Here is a 19399-nt window from a genome sequence, read left to right as displayed (position 1 = left end):
TACAGTTCATCCTTATTGTGGGATATGATACAGGTTCCAAAAAAATGAGGTCTGTGTGTATATGAAGATGTAAAGAAAAGGACTATGATAAATTGTGGGGGAAAAATCATGATACAAATTTGTGTGTGAGTGTGTGCATGATGATTTCATTTTGCTCAGAAAAACCATGTATATGTGCATAGACTGCTTAATAATATTTGCTACTATTTATTAAATGTTTATTATTTGATAATAGTATGTTCAATACTTATGATACCTAAATGACCTAATGTAGTTCTCATAAAAATGCTATGAGATAGATTGTTATTTAATATAAACTTTATAGCTCAGAAGGCTGCAGGCTGGAGAGGTTAGGAGGCCTGGCCCAAGCTGCAGGAAGTTGGAGGCAAAGCCAGGGCTCTGGCCTTTGCTTCCCACTGTCCACTTATAACTCCATCCCACCTGTACTGCTTCCTAACATCTGTCTTGAAAAGATCATGCAGCATCTCAGTATTGATGTGCTAGGTAACTCATGAGGAACTCATGTATGTGACAGCACCAAACTGTGCTCTCCAAACTCTTCATCACTCTGAGCTGGTGGCCTGACTGCAGAAGCCTCTGGCACATATTTCTGAAAGCGCCACTTGTCCGTGCAGGGCATCTCCACAGAGTGGCTGTCATACAGTTGCAACTGCTAGGGTAGAGTTCAAATTAAACATTAGCTCATATTGTCTCTGGAAAACTAATGTTCCCAAAAGACATTTACAAAGGGACAGCAATGTTGAAATTCTAGGTACAAACAGGAAAGGTCTTGGTGCCAACAATGACCAGCCTGTGTGTCTAGAATCCCAGCTAGATTTCTCATGTGTCCATTCCTCCCCAGTGGCCTTTTTCTCTCTGAACTTTCAGCGGTGTTGTGCCTAAGTGATTGAACCCATTCTGTTAAATGCCTTTAATGAATATGTTTGTGTAAAATCCTTCATGTTATCCTACGGGCAGTCCCTTCAGTATGGTTTTGATTACCTGAAGAGATTGGGCTGCTACTGAAGACCAATTACTAAAATTCAGAATTTGGAGCGCTAGTGCCAGAAACATTGAAATGCTTCTAGAATAAGTACAGAGGAGGTTTTGGCCACCAGAATTGCAAGTCTGGGCTACTGTCTCCTGCCTTTGTTTCCCACTGTCCAACCTATGATATATGTTGTTTTAGGTGGTTACTTTTTATGGCACTCTAGAGGGAACTGGTTTCACTACCTGTCCTCATTCTCTGCAGCCTCAGTCCTCTGTTGTCCCCTGCATATGAGGATGCAGGTCGATCCCAGAGCATGAGAGAATGAGCAGATAGATGGTATCATTTAGTCTATGAACTAAAAATATCATCTAGTCTAGTATATTTTTGGTCAAGGCAAAAATAATGAAGGGTCATGTGAACAAGGTATTTATCTAGTGTATAGAACTGAATATATGGACATGTAATTTATTATCTGCCAGCTGTGGAAACTGGACTCTAATAATTTCTCTGTAATGAATTTGTCTTTCAGAAGTCCATCTCCAACAACAATAAAAACCCATTGTTCTATATTACTTGCCCAGGCACTTTTTTTTTTTAACACCTTGCTTGTTAATTTGCTTCCAGTGCCTTAGAGAAGTTGACAGTTTAGATGATTTCTGTTAGCAGAAAAGTGTGGACTCAAAGGCTTTGCCTCCGAAATGCGTCTGTTGTACGGCTGCTTCAGGGTGCAGGTGTGCCTGTGGGCCTGCGGAGGGAGAGGGGGCGAGCCCACTCTGGACCAGAGGCAGGGGGAGGGGCAATCACCCACAGGGCCACCCAGTGTTGCAATCTTAGCCTGAACCATGTCCTCTGGGAGTTTCTTGCTGCCCATTTGTACCTCTGAGTAACCACAGACCCTCTGCCTTCTAAAGTGAGATGAAGGCACTGGAAAAATATGTAGATTAGCTGGAGAACTGCAGGGAAAATTCAACAAAACTTCGCTTCTGCAGAAGCCCTGCAGCCTTCTTCACCTTCACTGGCCAGGTACTTCAGGCTTGGGACATGAGAACTGAGGACTAAAATTCCTCAAGGTAAGAAGACTCCCCTACAAGGAAATGGACTCCTCCAATGTCCTCACATGATTACTCAGGTACTTTCACTTTTCCATATATAGGAGTCACTCAGGAACAAGCTCTGACCAGCGGAGGGAGTGACACATCCACCTCCATCTGCACCGTCCCATCTCACCCATCTTCACCTTGCTGTCAGTGCACCCAGACAGTAGGCAGGAGCCGTCCCCGTGCCTCTGCCAGAGATAAGCCTGTTGGGTTGGTAGAGAAAACCTCGGGCGAAGCCGCAGCATTGAAATTGTTACCTGCGAAAGTGAGCGGAGAAGTGAGAGACAATGAATGGACCTGTGGATGGCTTATGTGACCATTCTCTAAGTGAAGAAGGAGCCTTCATGTTCACTTCCGAGTCTGTAGGAGAGGGACATCCGGGTAAGTGAGTTGTCCTAGCCTCACTGCAAATCCATCCTCCCCAGCCTGGACCCAGGGAGTCACTTACCAGCAGTTCTGAGAGTGTTGAGTGTTAGTTGCCATAGGGATCTCTGGAAAGACAACATGAACAGTAGCTCATTATGAAGCTGAGGGTCCATGCAGCTGCCCATCACTAGAATTTCGGAACAGCAGGGCTGAGACAGAACAAACAATAAGCATCAGGTACATACCAAATGTCCCATCAGATCTTAACATGTTGTTTTTATTTTGACAGAACTTTTTATCTGTAATCACTGAGCAATTTAAGTCAACAGAGAATGTTCCCCAAATAAGATCAGCGGTTGCTAAATTCTAGGTGTGAAGCCCGTATGGTATAGAATGATTGGTGCTGAGTCGGATCTCTGGGTGCTGGGCTCTCAGGTGTATTACCTAGGAGAAAAGCCTATGACTTCCTGGAGAGGAAAAGGAATTGGAGCATTGTTTTGCTCCCTGAAAGGCAGGAAGGCTCTGATGTGGAACATGAGAGAGGATTCCTTGGTGACAGGCTCATGCCCAGATACTCAGAGCTTCAAGTTGTGGGATTGAGAGGCTGTTGAGCCTTGGAGTGTGTCAGCATCATCCAGAGGGCCTGGTGTGGCAGCGTGCCAGACCTCTCTCAATAGGTCTGGTAGAGGCTCAAGAAATTGTGTTTTTAACAAGTTCCCAGGACATGCTTCTGCTGCTGGTGTGGAAACCACACTTTTAGGACCACTATACGAGCAGAATCTTGAGGACTAAGCGCAGAGTTGTGTGTTCAAGAACTTCTTCAAATTTAGCTGAGAACTTAAAGTGTGTGGTAACTCATCACCAAGTCCCCCTTTTCCCATCTTCCTTGTGCTCATTCTTTCCCCCAAAGATTTAACTTTGATAACTTGTAACATGGCTGTGGTCATCTCAATGCACTGCTTCTTCTGCATGTGTTATCCAGTGGTCCTCAACTGGGGGCAATTTTGTCCCTCTCTCCTTCAGAGCATTTTGTAATATCTAGAGATAATTTTTGGTTGTCATAGTACTGGGGAAAAGAGGGAAGGTGCTCCTGGAACCGGCTGGATAGAGGCCCAAACATGCTGCTAAACTTTCCCTTTACAATGTGCAAGACAGCCTCATGATAAAGTATTATATGGCTCAAAGTTTCAATAATGCAGCTGTTGAAAAATGTTGAATTAGATCACTTTGTACAAGACTTACTTAATTCGATGTAAATAGCCTCTTTCACTGTGCATAAATCTGTAGATAAACTTTGTAGGTTTCCTGTACTTAACCTTGGATGCATAACTGTGTCTGATATGCTCTGGTCATCTCAGTGGGTTATGAGGGTGACATGTAGGTTAGGAGAAAGGTTGTTACCTGGAGGAAGTGAGTTCTTTGGTAGAGTAGCTAGTGGCCCTAAGCATGGCACACTGTACCCAGCAGTAATGTGCTCAGTGAACAGAGGATGACAATTCCAACCAATCCATGGATTGTTTTGGTTCCTAACACTTCATCAAGTTGTCTGATTCTGCTTTCATTTGCCAGCATAAATTAACTGTCCAAGTAAGTCGATTTCTTTTAAGGCTTACTGACTTCTGCTTTTCATTCCATGCCCATCAGAAAGGTAAAACTTGTTTCTTTTTTGAATTTGAAAAAAAACTGACCCATGGCTGTCTTGAGGCTACTGAATAATGCTGATAGAAATTTTAGAGCCTGACAAACCCTCAGAAAGGACCTCCTCAGGCATTATCTTATCTGAGGTACTGTCCTATGACATTGCTACCCTCTGGCTTTGTCTGTATAGCTGTTGCATTTGCACTGGGTCCTTTAAGTAAGCAGAGACACCCACAGTCAGCCTGTGAATAACTTTTAGGAACTCTAATGGGCAGGTCTGAGGTGTTCATCATCTACTCATTTCAGGGTATGACAGCTGTGGGCAGTCTTGCTGGGTGTGTACAAAATCTATGCACTCAGATAAACCTAGATTTATAGCCAGGATCTGCCACTGGCAGGAGTGTGGACAGAAAATCCCAGGCATAGATTTAGTAGTAGTTTCTGAAGGAGAAATTAGAAAGTTAACCTTTGATGGCAGATAAGACAAACATGGGTGCCATATATCTTTGGCATATATATAAAACTCCGTTGCTTTTGAGAGTTGAATTGCTTGATTATGGATCTGGAGTCTTAAAAATGTATTAGCCTATTAAGAGTACCCATAAGTATTTTGAACATAGTATGGGATGTAATGTGTATAATAGAGGTCATATTTATTTCTTTACTTGTGATTATTCACCTTGCAAAAATCAAAACAAGAGTGGAATTTTCCACAGTGGTGTTTAGTGATCTATGTGTTAGACCACATGTAGTCTTCAAGGCAAAGAGTAGCAATAAGATGGTCTAGCTCAGGGTGAGGCTTTGTCATGTCTATCTTGATTGCAGAGGAAAAACTCAGCTATTGTGCTTTCTGGTCTTCAGTGGCCATAGGAGGCTGTGGGAGATGCTTATGAGAATGTTCTTCAAAAGAGCAATGATGTTAGGAGTGTTGTTGGGAGAATTCTTGGGCTTTTTCCTTTGTGTTTTTGGTAGTGGGGATTGAACATAGCACCCTACCACTGAGCTATTTCCCCAACCCTTTATTTATCTTGATACAGCATGCTAGGTTGCAAAATTGCCCAAGGTGATGTAATTCCCCTGCTTTAGCCTCCTGTAGCTAAGATTTTAGGTGTGAGCCACCACCACCTGGTCTTGTAGGGTTCTTTGTAAGCAGTGCTATGTCCTTGGGTGTAGTATTTTGTGTGATGCAAAGCAGAGCACTTATTTGTTCCCTTTGATTTTATATCACAACCCCTAATATCACTGATGCTATTAAGGACTCTATTTCTATTTCTAGGAAATTTCTAGATGTTAGCGTGAAAAAGAATATGCTGCTGAAGAATGAGAGACATTTTAGTTAAGGAAGTGTGTGTGCATGCATGTGTGTGCGTGTGTGCGTGTGTGCGCACTGCCCTAGAGTCTTAGAAGAGCTGATTTTAAAGCACATTTCTTCTTCTAGAGAATTCTATAATTTACATAATATATGTCTTCAAAATGAGGTAGGAATGAAAAGAAATAGAAATTTCAAAATATTTCTAATTGCTTATGTTGAGCAATGTATCCTCTTAGGCTAGTAGAATTGATTTGCAAACTGACAGAATATTTAATCATTTCACATTTGTTACACTCATTCCCTGTGTGATTCACACCCATGTTCATTCTTATCCAGATAAGATCTGTGACCAGATCAGCGATGCAGTTCTGGATGCTCACCTTAAGCAAGACCCCAATGCCAAGGTGGCCTGTGGTAAGTGACCCATCCCCTCCTGCCAGACAGCTGGGTGGGCTGGGTGAGACATGCATAGTGGGCCTGAGGCTGCAGAGTGATAAAAGTCCACGTGCTCCAGGCTGCAGCATGGTCTTCGTGATGTGGTCTTTCCATGTTGCATCAGGGAAGAAAACCACTTCTGACCATGAAAAAAATTGGTAATCATCTTCAGCGGGAAGATGGCCTTTAGCATTAACTATCTTAGCCTCAGTAAAGAGCAGAGGGTTGGATCACTGCAAGGCCTTCCTGATACTTGATGTTTATTAGGGGTGGAGTGGTCTTTCAAAGTTCTGAGATCAGTGCTCCAGATGAGATGAAAGACAGTGGAACTACAGAGCTGCTGAGAGGGCCATGAGCAGCATTCTGCTGTAAGAGCCTTTGATGGTTGTGCCCTGTCTGGCTCTTTCTCTACTTTTCTGTCCTACCGGGTGGTATGGTTCAAACATTACAGTGATTTACAGGGGGAGCCTTCTCTATCAATTGCCCATAACAACAGCAGCAACTTTCTGAAGGCACATTACTGTCAGATCCTGCCTTGTCTCTTGGAGGCTCATGCATGCTGAAGATCTTTGCTGTTACTTGTGGAATAAGTTTTTCACACTTTGCCAATATTTTGAAGCCTGAGGCGCAGCATCAGAGCCAAGGACTCTGGAGGCTGGATAGCTCAGGTCCAGCCGCTCACTTCACTGAGGAGATCACAGTGCTAATGGATCAAGGCCTTGGCCAAGGCATGGGCCAGTGCATGGGACAACCCTGCTGTCCTGACCATCAACACTGTGTCCTGCCCACTACACAGGAGCCATCCCTCCATCTCTGGTGGCATCCTACCCCCTGTGTCAAATGCTTCAGGGACCCATGGCTCTCAGATGGTAGAGCACACCCTGATATCTTTGTAAACAGCTGGAGGTAAAGACGGTCTGTCTTGGTCTTTTGATCCAACTCCCTATAGCTCACAGTGGGATTTTAGCAACATGTGGGAAGGGGGCAGGTGACCGGTGTTCATTGTAACAGCCACCTACAACCATGGTCTCTTTTAATCCACACAACAGAATAGATGTGGAAACTTAGAATTAGGTTAAATAAATTGTCCAAGATCATACCAATAGTAAGTATAAAATTGAAGTGTGGCTTATTCTCCTCAAAGCACCTTTCTGCAGGCAGCATCTGGTGATGCTCAGTGATGGGTGCTGGGCTTATTCTTTTTGTTGGCGTTGTTATTTTCTTTCTTGAATCTGTTGCTCATGAGACATCTCCCACTTCTGTCTGCTGGCACGTGACTGCTGATCTGTCCCCCGCCTTCTCTTGCAGAGACGGTGTGCAAGACGGGAATGGTGCTGCTGTGTGGGGAGATTACCTCCATGGCCATGGTGGATTACCAGCGCGTGGTGCGGGATGCCATCAAACACATTGGCTATGATGACTCTGCGAAGGGTGAGGGCCAGAATGCTTGCTGGTTTCTGCAGAGAGAGCCTCCCTACTGCTGGGCTGAACCTGAACCTTAGTTTTAGAGGAGTACAAATCTTACTTAGAGAAGTATCACTGGTAGAACCTTGTGTCAGGCTCCAGGGTCCTAAGGCTTAGACAAGAGTGTTACAGCTGACTGGGTAGGACAGTAGCAGGGTGACTGCCCACAGTTTCTGTGGTAGATGAGTCTCATTGTTGCCCTGCCGTCTCGGTGCTGGAAAGGAAAGCAGCATTGAATGAAGGGAGCTGCCTCTGTTAGGAACATCCCCTCAGGCAGGCACGGACATTGGTCTTTTGATGAGCACCATCTCCTTTATTCATTCTAGAAATTCTGGTGTATTTCTTACACAGATGAGGAAATCGAGGCTTGGCGAGGTAAACAGTTATAGGTGGCAATCAGTGAAAGGCCACCAGGTTGGAGAATCCACTGCTGGCACAGAGAAAGGTGATGCAGTCCAGTTCTGGGACTGAGAACAGTAGAGACAGACTGACCCAAGTCATCCCTGCCAGACATGTGGGTGCCAAAGCCCAGAGGAGGGGCCCAGCCTGGCAGGGGCTGAGGAGAAGCACAGCTCCAACAGGCAGGTCAGAGCTAGGACCAACATAGGGCCTTAATGCATATTTCATTGTCCAAGCCAGGGAACAGCACAGGCTGGAGGGGTTTTCACTGATGCCAGGGGACTAGAACTAGAGCCCTGAGGACAGCACCATTCCATGCGAGCATCAGAGCCTTATTTTTACGCTGGCTTTCTGGACCCAGTTCTTAAAGATTCCACAATGAACTCAGACAATTCCAATTTTTAAAGAAAAGTTGCCCTTTCGGTCATTGCTAGTTCTCTCTTCACTCCCCAGAGTCCCAGGATGGCTAGGATGCTACCTCGCAGGCCCAGAGCTCTCTGCTGTAGTCACTGGATGTCCTGTCCTTTCCAAGCTCTGCCCCTCTCCCTTTGGTGCCTGAATTGTTTCTCCCAATCCCTTGGAGTCCTGCTTGGTTTTTAGTGCTGGCAAAATTCATTATACAGACAGGAAGTGATTAGGCAAGGTGCAAAATGTCTAATCCCCAATAGGAGAACACTTTGACAGCTTTCTAAAGATTGCTCATTGGTTTGCACATTAAAAACATTCACTGCAGAGCAGGGGAGAGAAAAGGCAAGGGTGGCCTGGTGCTTCTGGGGTGGGGGAACAGCAGACCTCAGGTGGTGAGCAATGGTGAGTCTGTGATGTAGTGTAGGGTGAGGGGCTGGACTGTAGGAGGAAACACAAGGTGCATTTCTTGAGAGCCAGGGGCTGTGGTATGTAGGAGGAGAGCCAGCATTCCAGGCAGACAGACTTACTGAGGGGAACAGTGTTGCTTAGGGTAACCCTGGAGCTCGTGTTGTACAGTACAGCTTCAATATTTTTATCCTTTGGTAGTAGATCCCACCTGAAGCTTGCATATAAACTTCAGGTTACATGTAGTTTATATGGTAGGGCTGGTAGGGCTCAGGGAGAAGGTCAGGACGCTCATGATGGGGTGTCTGGTGTTTGGCTTCCAGCAGCGTAACTCAGCGTGGCTGTGAGGACCAGCTTCCTCATGGCATTCCCTGGACAGGTCCAGTGCCCACTGTGCCGAGAGGCCTGGCTCTCCAAGCCTGGGCCTCAGTGTGGCACACAGGGACCTTCGCTTTCCCATTTGCTGTAGGCCCTGGGCATATCTTGGGGTCTCAGCACCCCAATTCTGTTGAGATGGTTCATGTATGCTGTATTTGTTCATGTATTTAACCCCTGGGCTTCTGAACAGCAGCACTGGAAGGCTCCTTGATTTTCACTCAGTTCAGTGATTTTCAAACTTGGTTCTGAGGAGCTCCTCCAGGACAGCTGAAGACACAGGGCTATGGATCATCTACGTGCTCGTCACCAGTGCAGCTTCTGTGATACCTGGTTTTTATGTCACAATTTCAAGTAGTTAATTCTTTTTAAATATGTTTTTTATTAGTACATGTTAATTTTACAAAATACTGGGTTTTAGAATGATATTTTTATAGGTGCACATAACATATTTTGATCTTGTGAGATACATCTTTTCAACCAAGGTATAACTGAACACAGTAAAATGCACCAGAAAGAATTTTCTTTGACTAAAGAGTTCAGCAGGATGGTGTGGGAAGGAGACATGACTTGCGTGCTGTCCTAGGCCTTAGCTATGGGCCTAGACAGACCCCAGCTGGTCAGAGACCACCTAACCTGACACTAAATACTGTACAAGGGACAGAGTTGTCCACCCTGCCAGTCTGACACTTGTCCCGACTCCAACATGCTGTCCCCTCCGCCTAGGCTTCGACTTCAAGACCTGCAACGTGCTCGTGGCTTTGGAGCAGCAGTCCCCGGATATTGCCCAGTGTGTCCATCTAGACAGAAAGGAAGAGGATTTTGGTGCGGGAGACCAGGTATCTCAGCAACGTGGGAACTTCTTGGGACATCACTCCAGTGTAGTCAGGTTGTAACCTGCATGGAGGAGCTGGGGGGATGGTGGTGTACTTCTATAATCCCAGCTCTCTGGGAAGCTAAGGCAAGAGGATTGCAAGTTCAAACCTACCCTGTCTCAAAATAAAAAATTAAAAAAGGGCTGGGGATATAGCTCAGTGTAAAGGCTCTTCATTCAATACCGTCTCAGTCCTGCCATTTCACACTATTAGGCAGACTTGCCACCCACACGTGAGCTGGAGGAGCACACCTGGAGTGAGGTGGTTTTTCTGCTTTAGGGCAGTGATCTTGGGGCAGTTTGTGGAAGGCTGTGTTGCTAATGCCTAAGGGAGCTTGTCTTCCCCTCCTAGAGTGTGCGGGTTAGGGAGGGTGTTTTCCCTTTCAGACACACCCAGTACAAAGTCTTCTATGTAGGAGGCATCAAATGCATGTTGAAATTGTAGATTTGGGGAAAGCTGTCATCCTGGTGATAGGAGCTCAGTCTGCCCCATATGTGGTTGTAGGGCTTGATGTTCGGCTATGCCACTGACGAGACGGAGGAGTGCATGCCACTCACTATTGTCCTGGCACACAAACTCAATGCCCGCATGGCGGAGTTGCGGCGCACTGGTGCTCTCCCCTGGCTGAGGCCCGACTCCAAGACCCAGGTAGGTGGCCTCCACACCTCTTGCAGAGCTCCTGGAACTTCAGCCATCATGTCCTCTTCACTCTTGACATTTTTAAGATCAAAATATTCAGTCTGCGCATTCAACAACTTGTCTATTTGAAAAGGTTGTTCATTTGAAAACTTCCATTGTAAATCCACATCCCCCCCACCACATTTTAATACAGAATTTCAAAACCACAGTAAGCTTGCAAGAGCGGTTCTGGGTCCTGTTTTGCCTCATTGTCATCTGTAGACTCTGCTGACTCCCAGTTTGCACTGCGGCCTTGCTCCTCCACAGGTTTCAGGCATTTAGGTCCCTGCCTTTCCACACGCATGGTCTCCACATCTCCAACAGGCCATCTAGCTGTCCAGCTCACTACAGCCCTTTTGTGCATCTTTCTTTCTCATAGCAAAGCTTGACCTTTGCTGGGTCTAGTCCCAGCCCAGTGGACCCTGACCTCTCTGCTCCCTGTACTGTTGAAATCCTCCTGATGCCTCTATTTGAAAGGCGGCCATGAAGGCTGGGGTGGCGCAGGCACGGCACACGTGGACCTGTGTCATTGGCCTTAACTCTGTGTCCCTTCCTGCTGAACCTGGTGACTGCAATGGCTTCATTCCCAGCCACCTCCTGCTCTGGCTCCTCTTTCACCTTCCCCTGCTTGACACCCCGCATCCTGGCACCTCTTCCTGCATGCACTCAAGCCCTCCCATCATGCTCTGGGTCCCATCTTCCTGCAGCACACACAGCTCCCGGCTCCCCCAGCCCTGTCACTTGAAGTTACTTGCCCGTTCTCAGTGCCCACACACGTGTGTGCTGAGGAGCTGGCTTTGTGAGCTCCGTCACCCCTGCTGTGCTGAAGGGCTGGGTCACAGCCCCTCCTGTTGCCAAGCCCTGCTCAGTGCCATCTTTGTCTCCACCCTGCCTGGGCCCCAAATTTCCTTGCTGAGCTCCCCTCTCATTCCAGGTCAGCCTGGCCAGAATGCTGCCCTCCCAGAGGTTCTCCCTGCTAGAAATCTCCTGTCAACTTCCTACAGGCTTCACTTTTAATTTCTTAAGACAGTCTAGTGTTCTTCCAAGTTTCTGTTTCCTGTGGGAAGAGAGAGGAGCCCCGTTTCATTCCGGCACTCAAAGCCTTCTGTGGTCTCCCTGCTTCACCTTCCTTAGCCAGTGCACCTCCATCCCACCCCATCTTGTCTCACTGGGCATCACTGGGCTCAGGTGCCCTTGTTTCTTGGTGCTTCATATGTGTGCCTTGCTGGTCTTCTGTGGGTCCTTGCTTGTCTAACAGGGGCTAGCCAAGTGTAGGTATCTTTGTGGGTACCACCCCTGGCTGCCAGAAGACAGCATCTTCTCTTTTTCCTGCACTTGGAATGAACACACAAGGTTTTGGGTCTCACTGTGGTGTGTGTGGCTCTGTCCTGCTCCCCGCTGCGCAGTGTCCTTGTCCCAAGTGTGAGTCCCTGCACAGAGCAGAGACTGCTGCAGATCAGCTGCAGCTGGGACTAGGGCGTGTGCTTATGGCCTGAAGAGACCCCTACTTGGGGCTTTCTGTGCTACCTAGGTGACTGCAGGTGGGAAGCAGGACCCTAGCACCACTGGGTATTGTTTTAGGTTGTGAGGCAGGGGAGCTAATGTTTGCAAAGAGTGATAGTACACAAGGAAAGGGGCACAACCTGACCATCTGGAATGCTGCTGGGATTTAAAACAGTGGAGATTCTCAGAAAATTGGGTCCCAGAATAGTTGTAGAGGAAATGGTGGAGCCCACTAAGCGCCCTCAGGTGAGAGTGAACCAGGGAGAATCCACCTGTCAGATCAGTTCACCAGAGAGGAAAGGCCTCCTTCTTTGTGCTCAGGTAAGAAACAGCAAGCATCCCAGTCAAAGCCAGGTGTGGTGGTATGTGCCTGGAACACCAGCACTCTGGGAGGCTGACACAGGAGGATCTCAAGTTCACGCACAGCCTGGGCAACTTAGTGTCTTAGCCACAGCCTGCCTCAAAATAAATTTAAAAGAAAAGTTTAGGGATGTATCTCAGTGTAAAGGCCCTGGGTTTAATCCTTATACTACAAAAAAAAAGTTCCAGTCTAGGGCATGGAGAGAAGGAGGAGAGATAGGCTGCCATGGATGCCAGAGGTCTGCCTGTCTCCCTGCCACAGGTGGTTTCTGCCAGCTCTAGCCGGAGAGCACGCAAGTTGCCAGTGAGCTCCATACAGCCCCTGGGGCACGGCACGGCCTGGGTCCCTCCCTGCACAGGCTGGGTGCAGGGCCACTGTGTGGAGCAGCCTTGTACCTCCTTCCTACACCCTGTTGTGAAGGATTCTCAGCACCGTGCAGTGTTGACTGTGAACAGAATGAATCTTTCCACCTGAACAAACTCTTGCTGCTGATACTGAGAACTGGGAGGCAGGATGGTGGCTATTTTTGTCTCCAGTCCGAGCTATGTTTTCCATGGTGTATTTTTCCCCATATCTTGCTGACGCCATGAGATAAGAGCCTTTGCTGCACCCACCCAGCTCTGTCTTTCTGTACAGGCACTCCTGGGGTGGGGGTTGGAGCGCGAGTGCTCTGCTCCTTGAGCCTGCCTGGGGTCTGCTTCCTGGGAACCCTGGTCCCAGCCCTACTCCAGTGTTTGAGGCTTCATCTGTGTCCCTGTGCCTCTGCCGTCTCCTAGGGTCAGGCGTCAGGGGCCTGGGCTCTCATGCCTTCTTCTGAATCCTACCCTTTTGCTCTTGGGACCAGACAGGACCCAGAGCAGGAGTCATCCAGTACAGACCCAGCAAGGCAGAGACCATGGAGGCACTTCCTGCAGCCCCGTGCCCTGAAGAAGTCCTCGGACAGGAATAGCCCTCTGCCATTGGCCATAGCATGATCCTGCAGGCACCTGGAGCCTGCTGTGGTGGGAACGCACTGCTTTGGGCAGCGTCAGGTCTGTGGTCCAGCACCTGACTCTGGGTCTCCAGTGGCAACCTTCTGCTAGACAAATCCTGCCTGTTGGGCAACAAAGCTACAGGGCAGACCCCAGCCCTGCTGTGTGATCTTCAAATATTTTCAGTCTGGAACCTGAACTTTCTTTCTGTAGAATGGGCTGGTTACAGATTCTCATCTTCAGCATGGCTTCTAGGACACAGTGCACTCTCCACCAATGCTTGTTTCTCCTCCTGCCTTCCTTGCTGTCCTTCCCATCATCTTCCCATGCACTCTGCAAACCCAGATAGCCCAGATTGCTTTCCTTTGTCACCAAGGCAGGTCAGTCTGTGACATCAGACCAATGTGCCTGGTGACGTGTCAGTAGAAGGCAGGGTCTCTGGTGAAGCATTTTATCTGTGCTGTAGTAGAAACGTGGGTTTTGCATTGGGCTGAGCAGGGATTGGCTACTTGCCTCTCCCCAGTTGGTTGTGTGACACCAGACAGGTTTTCCTTCCCCTTGCTTTGTTCTTCTGTTGTGAAGTGGGGAGAACAGTACTTCCTGGGTGGGGATATCTGATGGATTAACATAACACCCAGGACAGGAGCAGCACTGGCCTGTGGAGGTGGGAGTCTGTGTTAGAGCCACTCCTGTGACCTGACCTGCTAGGACCTCACAGGTGGTCCTTCCCCCCAGGGGCCCTGTACTCACCCTTTCTTTTGGCAAAACACTTAGTCCAGAGCTGGTCTGGAGATAGCTGCTCTCTCTTATTTCAGCCACTCCAGCTGGGGTCCCTCTTACCCTGTCCCTACAGAGGCAAGTCCACTGCCCCAGACACTGCCAGGGATCCCCCACTGTGGGAGCAGGGCTCCCCCATGGGGCTACTCACCTCTGTCTCAGAGGCTCTGATAATAAATGTCCCCCATCAAAGCCTTCTGTCAAGTTTCATAGCCATGGCCAAAGTGCTTCTGTCTCTGCCGGTGACATGTGGCCCATGGGTTCCTGTTGTCATTGGCAGGAGCAAGGATACTTTGGTCAGAGACTGTGGAGAGTCAGAAGAGAGATTTGGGGAAGGGGACATTTGTGGGCACCCAGCAGCCTCTGGAACAGCAGGGGAGGGGCCTGGGGGGTCCCAGTCGAGAGGAAGCTCATCTCGAAGTGGTACCCATTGGAGTCACACATAGAGCAGCTTTGCCCTATGCCAGTCACCTCACAGCGCCGGGCAACTTTTCAAATGTAAAAATGTGTCACGGTAGCTCTCTGAAACTCTCTGAGGACAGGTGGCTTCACTTCCCCAGGGGTCCTGCCGACCTCTGGGCTCTGTGCCTAGCAGTGATGTGCAACAGCCTCACAATACCTTGCCTTCCCTTTGAATACCCAGGTGACAGTTCAGTACACACAGAAAAGTGGCGCTGTGATTCCTGTGCGTGTCCACACCATCGTCATCTCTGTGCAGCACGATGAGGACGTTGCACTGGAGGACATGCGCAGGGCTCTGAAGGAGCAGGTGATCAGGGCCGTGGTGCCTGCCAAGTATCTGGATGAAGACACCATTTACCACCTGCAGCCCAGTGGGCGCTTTGTCATTGGTGGGCCCCAGGTGTGTGCGGGTCCCTGAGTGAAGCCCATTCCTGGGTCTTGGTTACTGAGGTAGCTTGTGTCCAAGTGAGCAGGCTGCAAAAGAGCTTTCAGCAGTCTTAAACTTTGGTCTCACCCATTGAGTGCTATGTCAGTACCCATGGAAGTAAGGACACACCTCTAGGAGTCTCAAATGCCATCTTACTTGCACACAGAAGCTACTGCCCTGCCAAGCTCAGGGTCTCCCTCATGGCTACCCCTTCCCAGGTGGCACTTGCTGGGTACCTGCTGTGGTTGCCACCAGCTCTTGTGGGTATCACAGTCAGGCAGGGACTTCTGAGTGGGGACTCCTGATGCTCCCTCCCCCTATACTACAGGAGTAAAGGGGTGGACATTAAACAGCAGAGCACCTTGGAGAGGCAACTGACTGCTGCTGGGGCTGCAGCTGTGGGTTGGGTCCTGGGGGCAAATGGAGTGTAGAAAATAGAGTGAAAGGAAGTTTTGTCTTGCAGGACTTTTCAAAGCCTAGATATAGTAGAGTGAACCCTAATAAAGGGGTTAGAGTAGGAAGACTTCCCCCAGACCATTTAGCGTAGAGCCCCACCCTTTAAAAACATTTTTATGTATTAATCAGCTTTCGTTTTCTGAGACACAATACCTGACACTGGCAATTTAAAGGAGGAGAGGGTTAAGAGGAGGCTTATTTGACTCACAGTTTCAGAGAATTCAGTCTATGGTCAGCTGGCTCCAAGGCAAGTACATCATGGTGGAATGGTGTGGGGGAGCAAAGATGTTTAGTTTGTTGCAGCCCAGAAGCAGAGGAGGGAATAGTGCCAGAGAGGAACTGTCCTGGAGCCATATGTAGTACCCAAGGGGTTGTACCTCCATGACCTACCAAGACACACCCAGAAGTATCTTTTACTAAACTTTTAGGTATTTCTTAATCCAGTCAAGTTGATGTGTCAGGATTAATGGTCACATTGATCAAAGATACACAAGGCATACTTGGAAAGGAAAGGGGGCAACAGTAGCTGGTAGCACCAGCTGGGCCGTGGCCCAACGTTACGCTTATTGCAGTGTAATTCCTGCCTGCAGGTAGATTTATCTTCATGGACTCAAAGGCATGGTGGGTGGGGCAGCTGTGGCCCCAGACAACCTCTGTCCCCATTTTTCCAGTAAGGTGCTGATAGGTCACCTGATTTCCATAGCTAGTCAGGGATAGAACCTGGAGGAAAATCTGGGGTTTCTGGAAGATTTCCAGCCAAGGGGTCTTTGCAAAAGCCCTGCAGGCACTTTCAGGGCAGCCTTCTCAAGGGCTTCAGCCCCCTTCACCTCTTCAGGGGCTCAGGGGCTCAGGGGCTCATATCCTCCCTCCATTCCTTTGCCTCTGCAGGGGGATGCGGGTGTCACTGGCCGCAAGATCATTGTGGACACTTATGGTGGCTGGGGTGCTCATGGCGGTGGGGCTTTCTCTGGAAAGGACTCCACCAAGGTGGACCGCTCAGCAGCCTACGCTGCCCGCTGGGTGGCTAAGTCCCTGGTGAAAGCTGGGCTGTGCCGGAGAGTGCTTGTGCAGGTAGGTCACCCCCACATTCTGAGTCCACCCTCCTGGCCCTGCTGTCCTTGCCTGAGGACATCAACATCTCTGAGTGTGGTCTTTCTGAAAGGTGTCCTATGCCATCGGAGTGGCAGAGCCACTGTCCATTTCCATCTTCACCTATGGAACCTCAGAGAAGACAGAACGGGAGCTGCTAGAGGTGGTGAACAGGAACTTTGACCTCCGGCCAGGTGTCATTGTCAGGTAAAAGGGCCACCAGGTGTTGCATGGGACCTTGCCCCTTTCTCCCCACATGCATGGCTTGACTGAAGGGGAAGCAGAAGGAAGGACTTTCCAGCTGCCCACAGGTCAGGGCAAGGCTCCTCACCCAGAAGGCAGTGCACTTGGGCATGGAATACCTGACATCCAAGTTGAGGAGGCAGTGTGAGAGCCCTGCTGATCCAGCAGACAGCAGCTCCTTGGGAAAGCGACTGTGAGGTCAACTGCTGGGAATCAAGTCAGCAATGCACTGTGTGTGCTTTTCTTGCGCCACCCTGCTTTCCAGAGCTTGGCTACGCAGTCCTCGGCCTGGCCAGGCGGTGGGCGACAGGCACCATAAAGTGGGGGTTAGCAGCCTTTCCTGATGTGCCTGTGCAGTCAGCTCTCGGGAGCATCTGAGCCTCCCTTTCCTAAGCCATGGCACAGGAGGGCCAGCGGCAAAGGCAGGACACGCACGGGGCTGAAGCTCCAGCCACGCTACCCTTAGAGTGTGTTCCCTGCTCCTGGACTCAGGGTCAGGGGAAGAGGCCCATTCCAACATGACCTTGTCTTCTGCTGGCCATGCAGGGATTTGGACTTGAAGAGGCCCATCTACCAGAAGACAGCCTGCTACGGCCATTTCGGACGGAGTGAATTCCCCTGGGAGGTGCCCAAGAAGCTCGTGTTTTAGAGCTGGCTGGCGTGGGCCTGACCTTGCCCTGCACACTCTTCTCAAGATCCCAGATACTCTGTCCCCCCAACTCCTCCTGGCATCGTGCCCACCCAGCCTCTGTCCTTCTGGCAAAGCCCACCCCTCTCCTCTGCCCCACCCTGCTATCACCATGGATGTTGGGGGAAGGCAGGTAGCTTCTGGGTGCTGGGGGTCAGGGTCCTTGAATGCAGTGTCATAATGTCCCCTTGCCTGTCCCTCAGAGCAGGACAATGTCACACGAGTGGGAAGGTCACCCTCATCAAGAGAAAATCCTCTCCCTCAGCCCTTGCACAGCCCAGACCTAACCAGATATCAAGGCATCAGTGACCCAGGCACACCAGGCCTTCCTTTCTTATGTGTGGCCAGTACCACGGCCAGGGCCTTGGCCAAGCTCTGCCCATACTGGGCATCTGACATCTCCTGGGCAACTGTCACGTGCAAGGGGCCAAGGCAATGGCCAATCTCATGTCTTCTTCCAACATTATGAAGTGGCATCTTTTAGCTATCACAGAGTCCCACACCCACACATGTCAGGCCAGAGATGGGCCCGGGCTGTGGCACAGCAGACTGGGACAAGGCTGTGGACCTGGTCCTCAGGCCTGAGCCTGGGCTGACTGGAAGTCAGGCAGTGAACCTGCTGCTCTTGGCAAGGCCAGGGTGATGCTCTATATGACAGTGCAGAGCCAGGGTGGAACCAAGAGCTGGTTTCATTACCTTGCTTGTCCTGGAAGAGAGCCCAAGGCAGGCTGGGCTGGAATTTGGATTGGGAAGCAGCTTTATAAACCCAGCTTACTGACCTCTCAGAGACATGTGGCTTGGGTTTTGGACCTCTAGGGCTTGTGGTCCAGGTCTCATCCAGTGCCTCCAGGGGCCCCCTGGGGTTAGGGTTAGTGTAGTGACCCTTGGGTGAAGGCTAAGACATGTGACCTTTGAGCCCCTTCCCTTACCTGGCCCCCACCCCCTTTTGGTGGTGCTGTAGGTAAGTAGGGGCTCCTCGGATCCCCCTTCCAGACAGGCCAGTCCTGAGACCTGTGTGCATTGCGGTAATGGTTCCCAGGTATGGGGCTACCTCTGGGTGATGGACAAACTGCCTGACATATGAGGACATTCTGCCTTTGCCTGCCGGCTTTGGGAGGACACATCTGCTCCTAAAGTGCCTAAGTGGTCCTTGGCCCACCATGGTTTTGGAAGCCTCAAACTCTCCTGGCTTTTCATCGGTGGCTGCTGTACATGCCCCATCTGTCCTCAGCCTGGGCCTTGGACAGCAGGTCTCAGCACCCTTGCTAGCAGCCAGGACACCAGCTCAGGAAGGGCCCTCCATGGCCCCAGGGGAATGCTGGGGACCTGACTTCTTCTCAGGGGCACAGCACTGGTTGTGGCTGCAAGTGTCTGCCTGGCAGCCTTGCCTAGGATGTAGACACTTTGATCTGAGCCTTGTCTGCCTCCACACCCTGAGCTTCTATGAGACTTAGGAACCTTGGTCTTTTTCAGGGTCCCTGGCTGTATAGGGGCCTCAGCATCCTTGCAGCACAGGGAGGGAAGGGCTCACAGGTGTCTGAGTTCCTCCAACTTGGGCTGTTCTGAAGTGGAAATTTCCTGTCTCCTGGAGAAAAGAGATCTTTTTGGCCTACATTGTGCATACGAATCTAAAGCCTTTATTAATAATTCCTTCTAGGACACTGAATAAAAACTAAGGAGCAACTACTCCATGCTGAGCTTTTGTCTGCAAACCCCCAGAGATGCAACACTGAACTCTACTACTCCCAGCAAGTCAGGGCCTCCCCTCAGGGTTACCCTAAATCATCCTGTGGGAGACTCTCCCCACAATGGACTGAGTCTTTCTCATTTAACAGCAGTCTTAGTTACTTTTCTCTCGTTAGTAGGACAAAATACTCGACACCTACAGTTAAAGAGGGAAAGTTTTATTTAGCTCATAGTTTGAAGAGGTTTCAGTCCATAATCGGCTGGCTCCAAGGCAGAGTGGCACATGGCAGAGG

General features: G+C 49.5%; 1 protein-coding gene across 1 annotated transcript; it reads left to right on the top strand.

Annotated features, from left to right (window-relative positions):
• Nucleotides 1–1974: 1974 nt before the first annotated feature.
• Mat1a (methionine adenosyltransferase I, alpha) lies at nucleotides 1975–19106 on the top strand. Its single transcript, XM_005407869.2, has 10 exons — nucleotides 1975–2061; nucleotides 2145–2469; nucleotides 5741–5818; nucleotides 7148–7270; nucleotides 9617–9729; nucleotides 10270–10413; nucleotides 14699–14917; nucleotides 16289–16471; nucleotides 16563–16696; nucleotides 17279–19106. Exons 2-10 carry the CDS (start codon nucleotides 2376–2378, stop codon nucleotides 17379–17381), a joined length of 1191 nt encoding a protein of 396 aa, XP_005407926.1. The 5' UTR covers nucleotides 1975–2061; nucleotides 2145–2375; the 3' UTR covers nucleotides 17382–19106.
• Nucleotides 19107–19399: the final 293 nt, after the last annotated feature.

This window comes from Chinchilla lanigera, unplaced genomic scaffold (genome assembly GCF_000276665.1).
Source record: "Chinchilla lanigera isolate Chin_1 unplaced genomic scaffold, ChiLan1.0 scaffold00109, whole genome shotgun sequence".
Lineage (NCBI taxonomy): Eukaryota > Metazoa > Chordata > Mammalia > Rodentia > Chinchillidae > Chinchilla > Chinchilla lanigera.
This window is presented reverse-complemented; position numbering and strand designations above follow the sequence as displayed.

Bases quoted from the DNA above. Each gene is read 5' to 3' on its own strand.
- Mat1a (XM_005407869.2), top strand. From the start codon at position 2,376: ATGAATGGACCTGTGGATGGCTTATGTGACCATTCTCTAAGTGAAGAA. The intron at 7,271-9,616 runs GTGAGGGCCAGA...CCCTCCGCCTAG, and splicing joins CTATGATGACTCTGCGAAGG to GCTTCGACTTCAAGACCTGC. The intron at 10,414-14,698 runs GTAGGTGGCCTC...TTGAATACCCAG, and splicing joins GGCCCGACTCCAAGACCCAG to GTGACAGTTCAGTACACACA.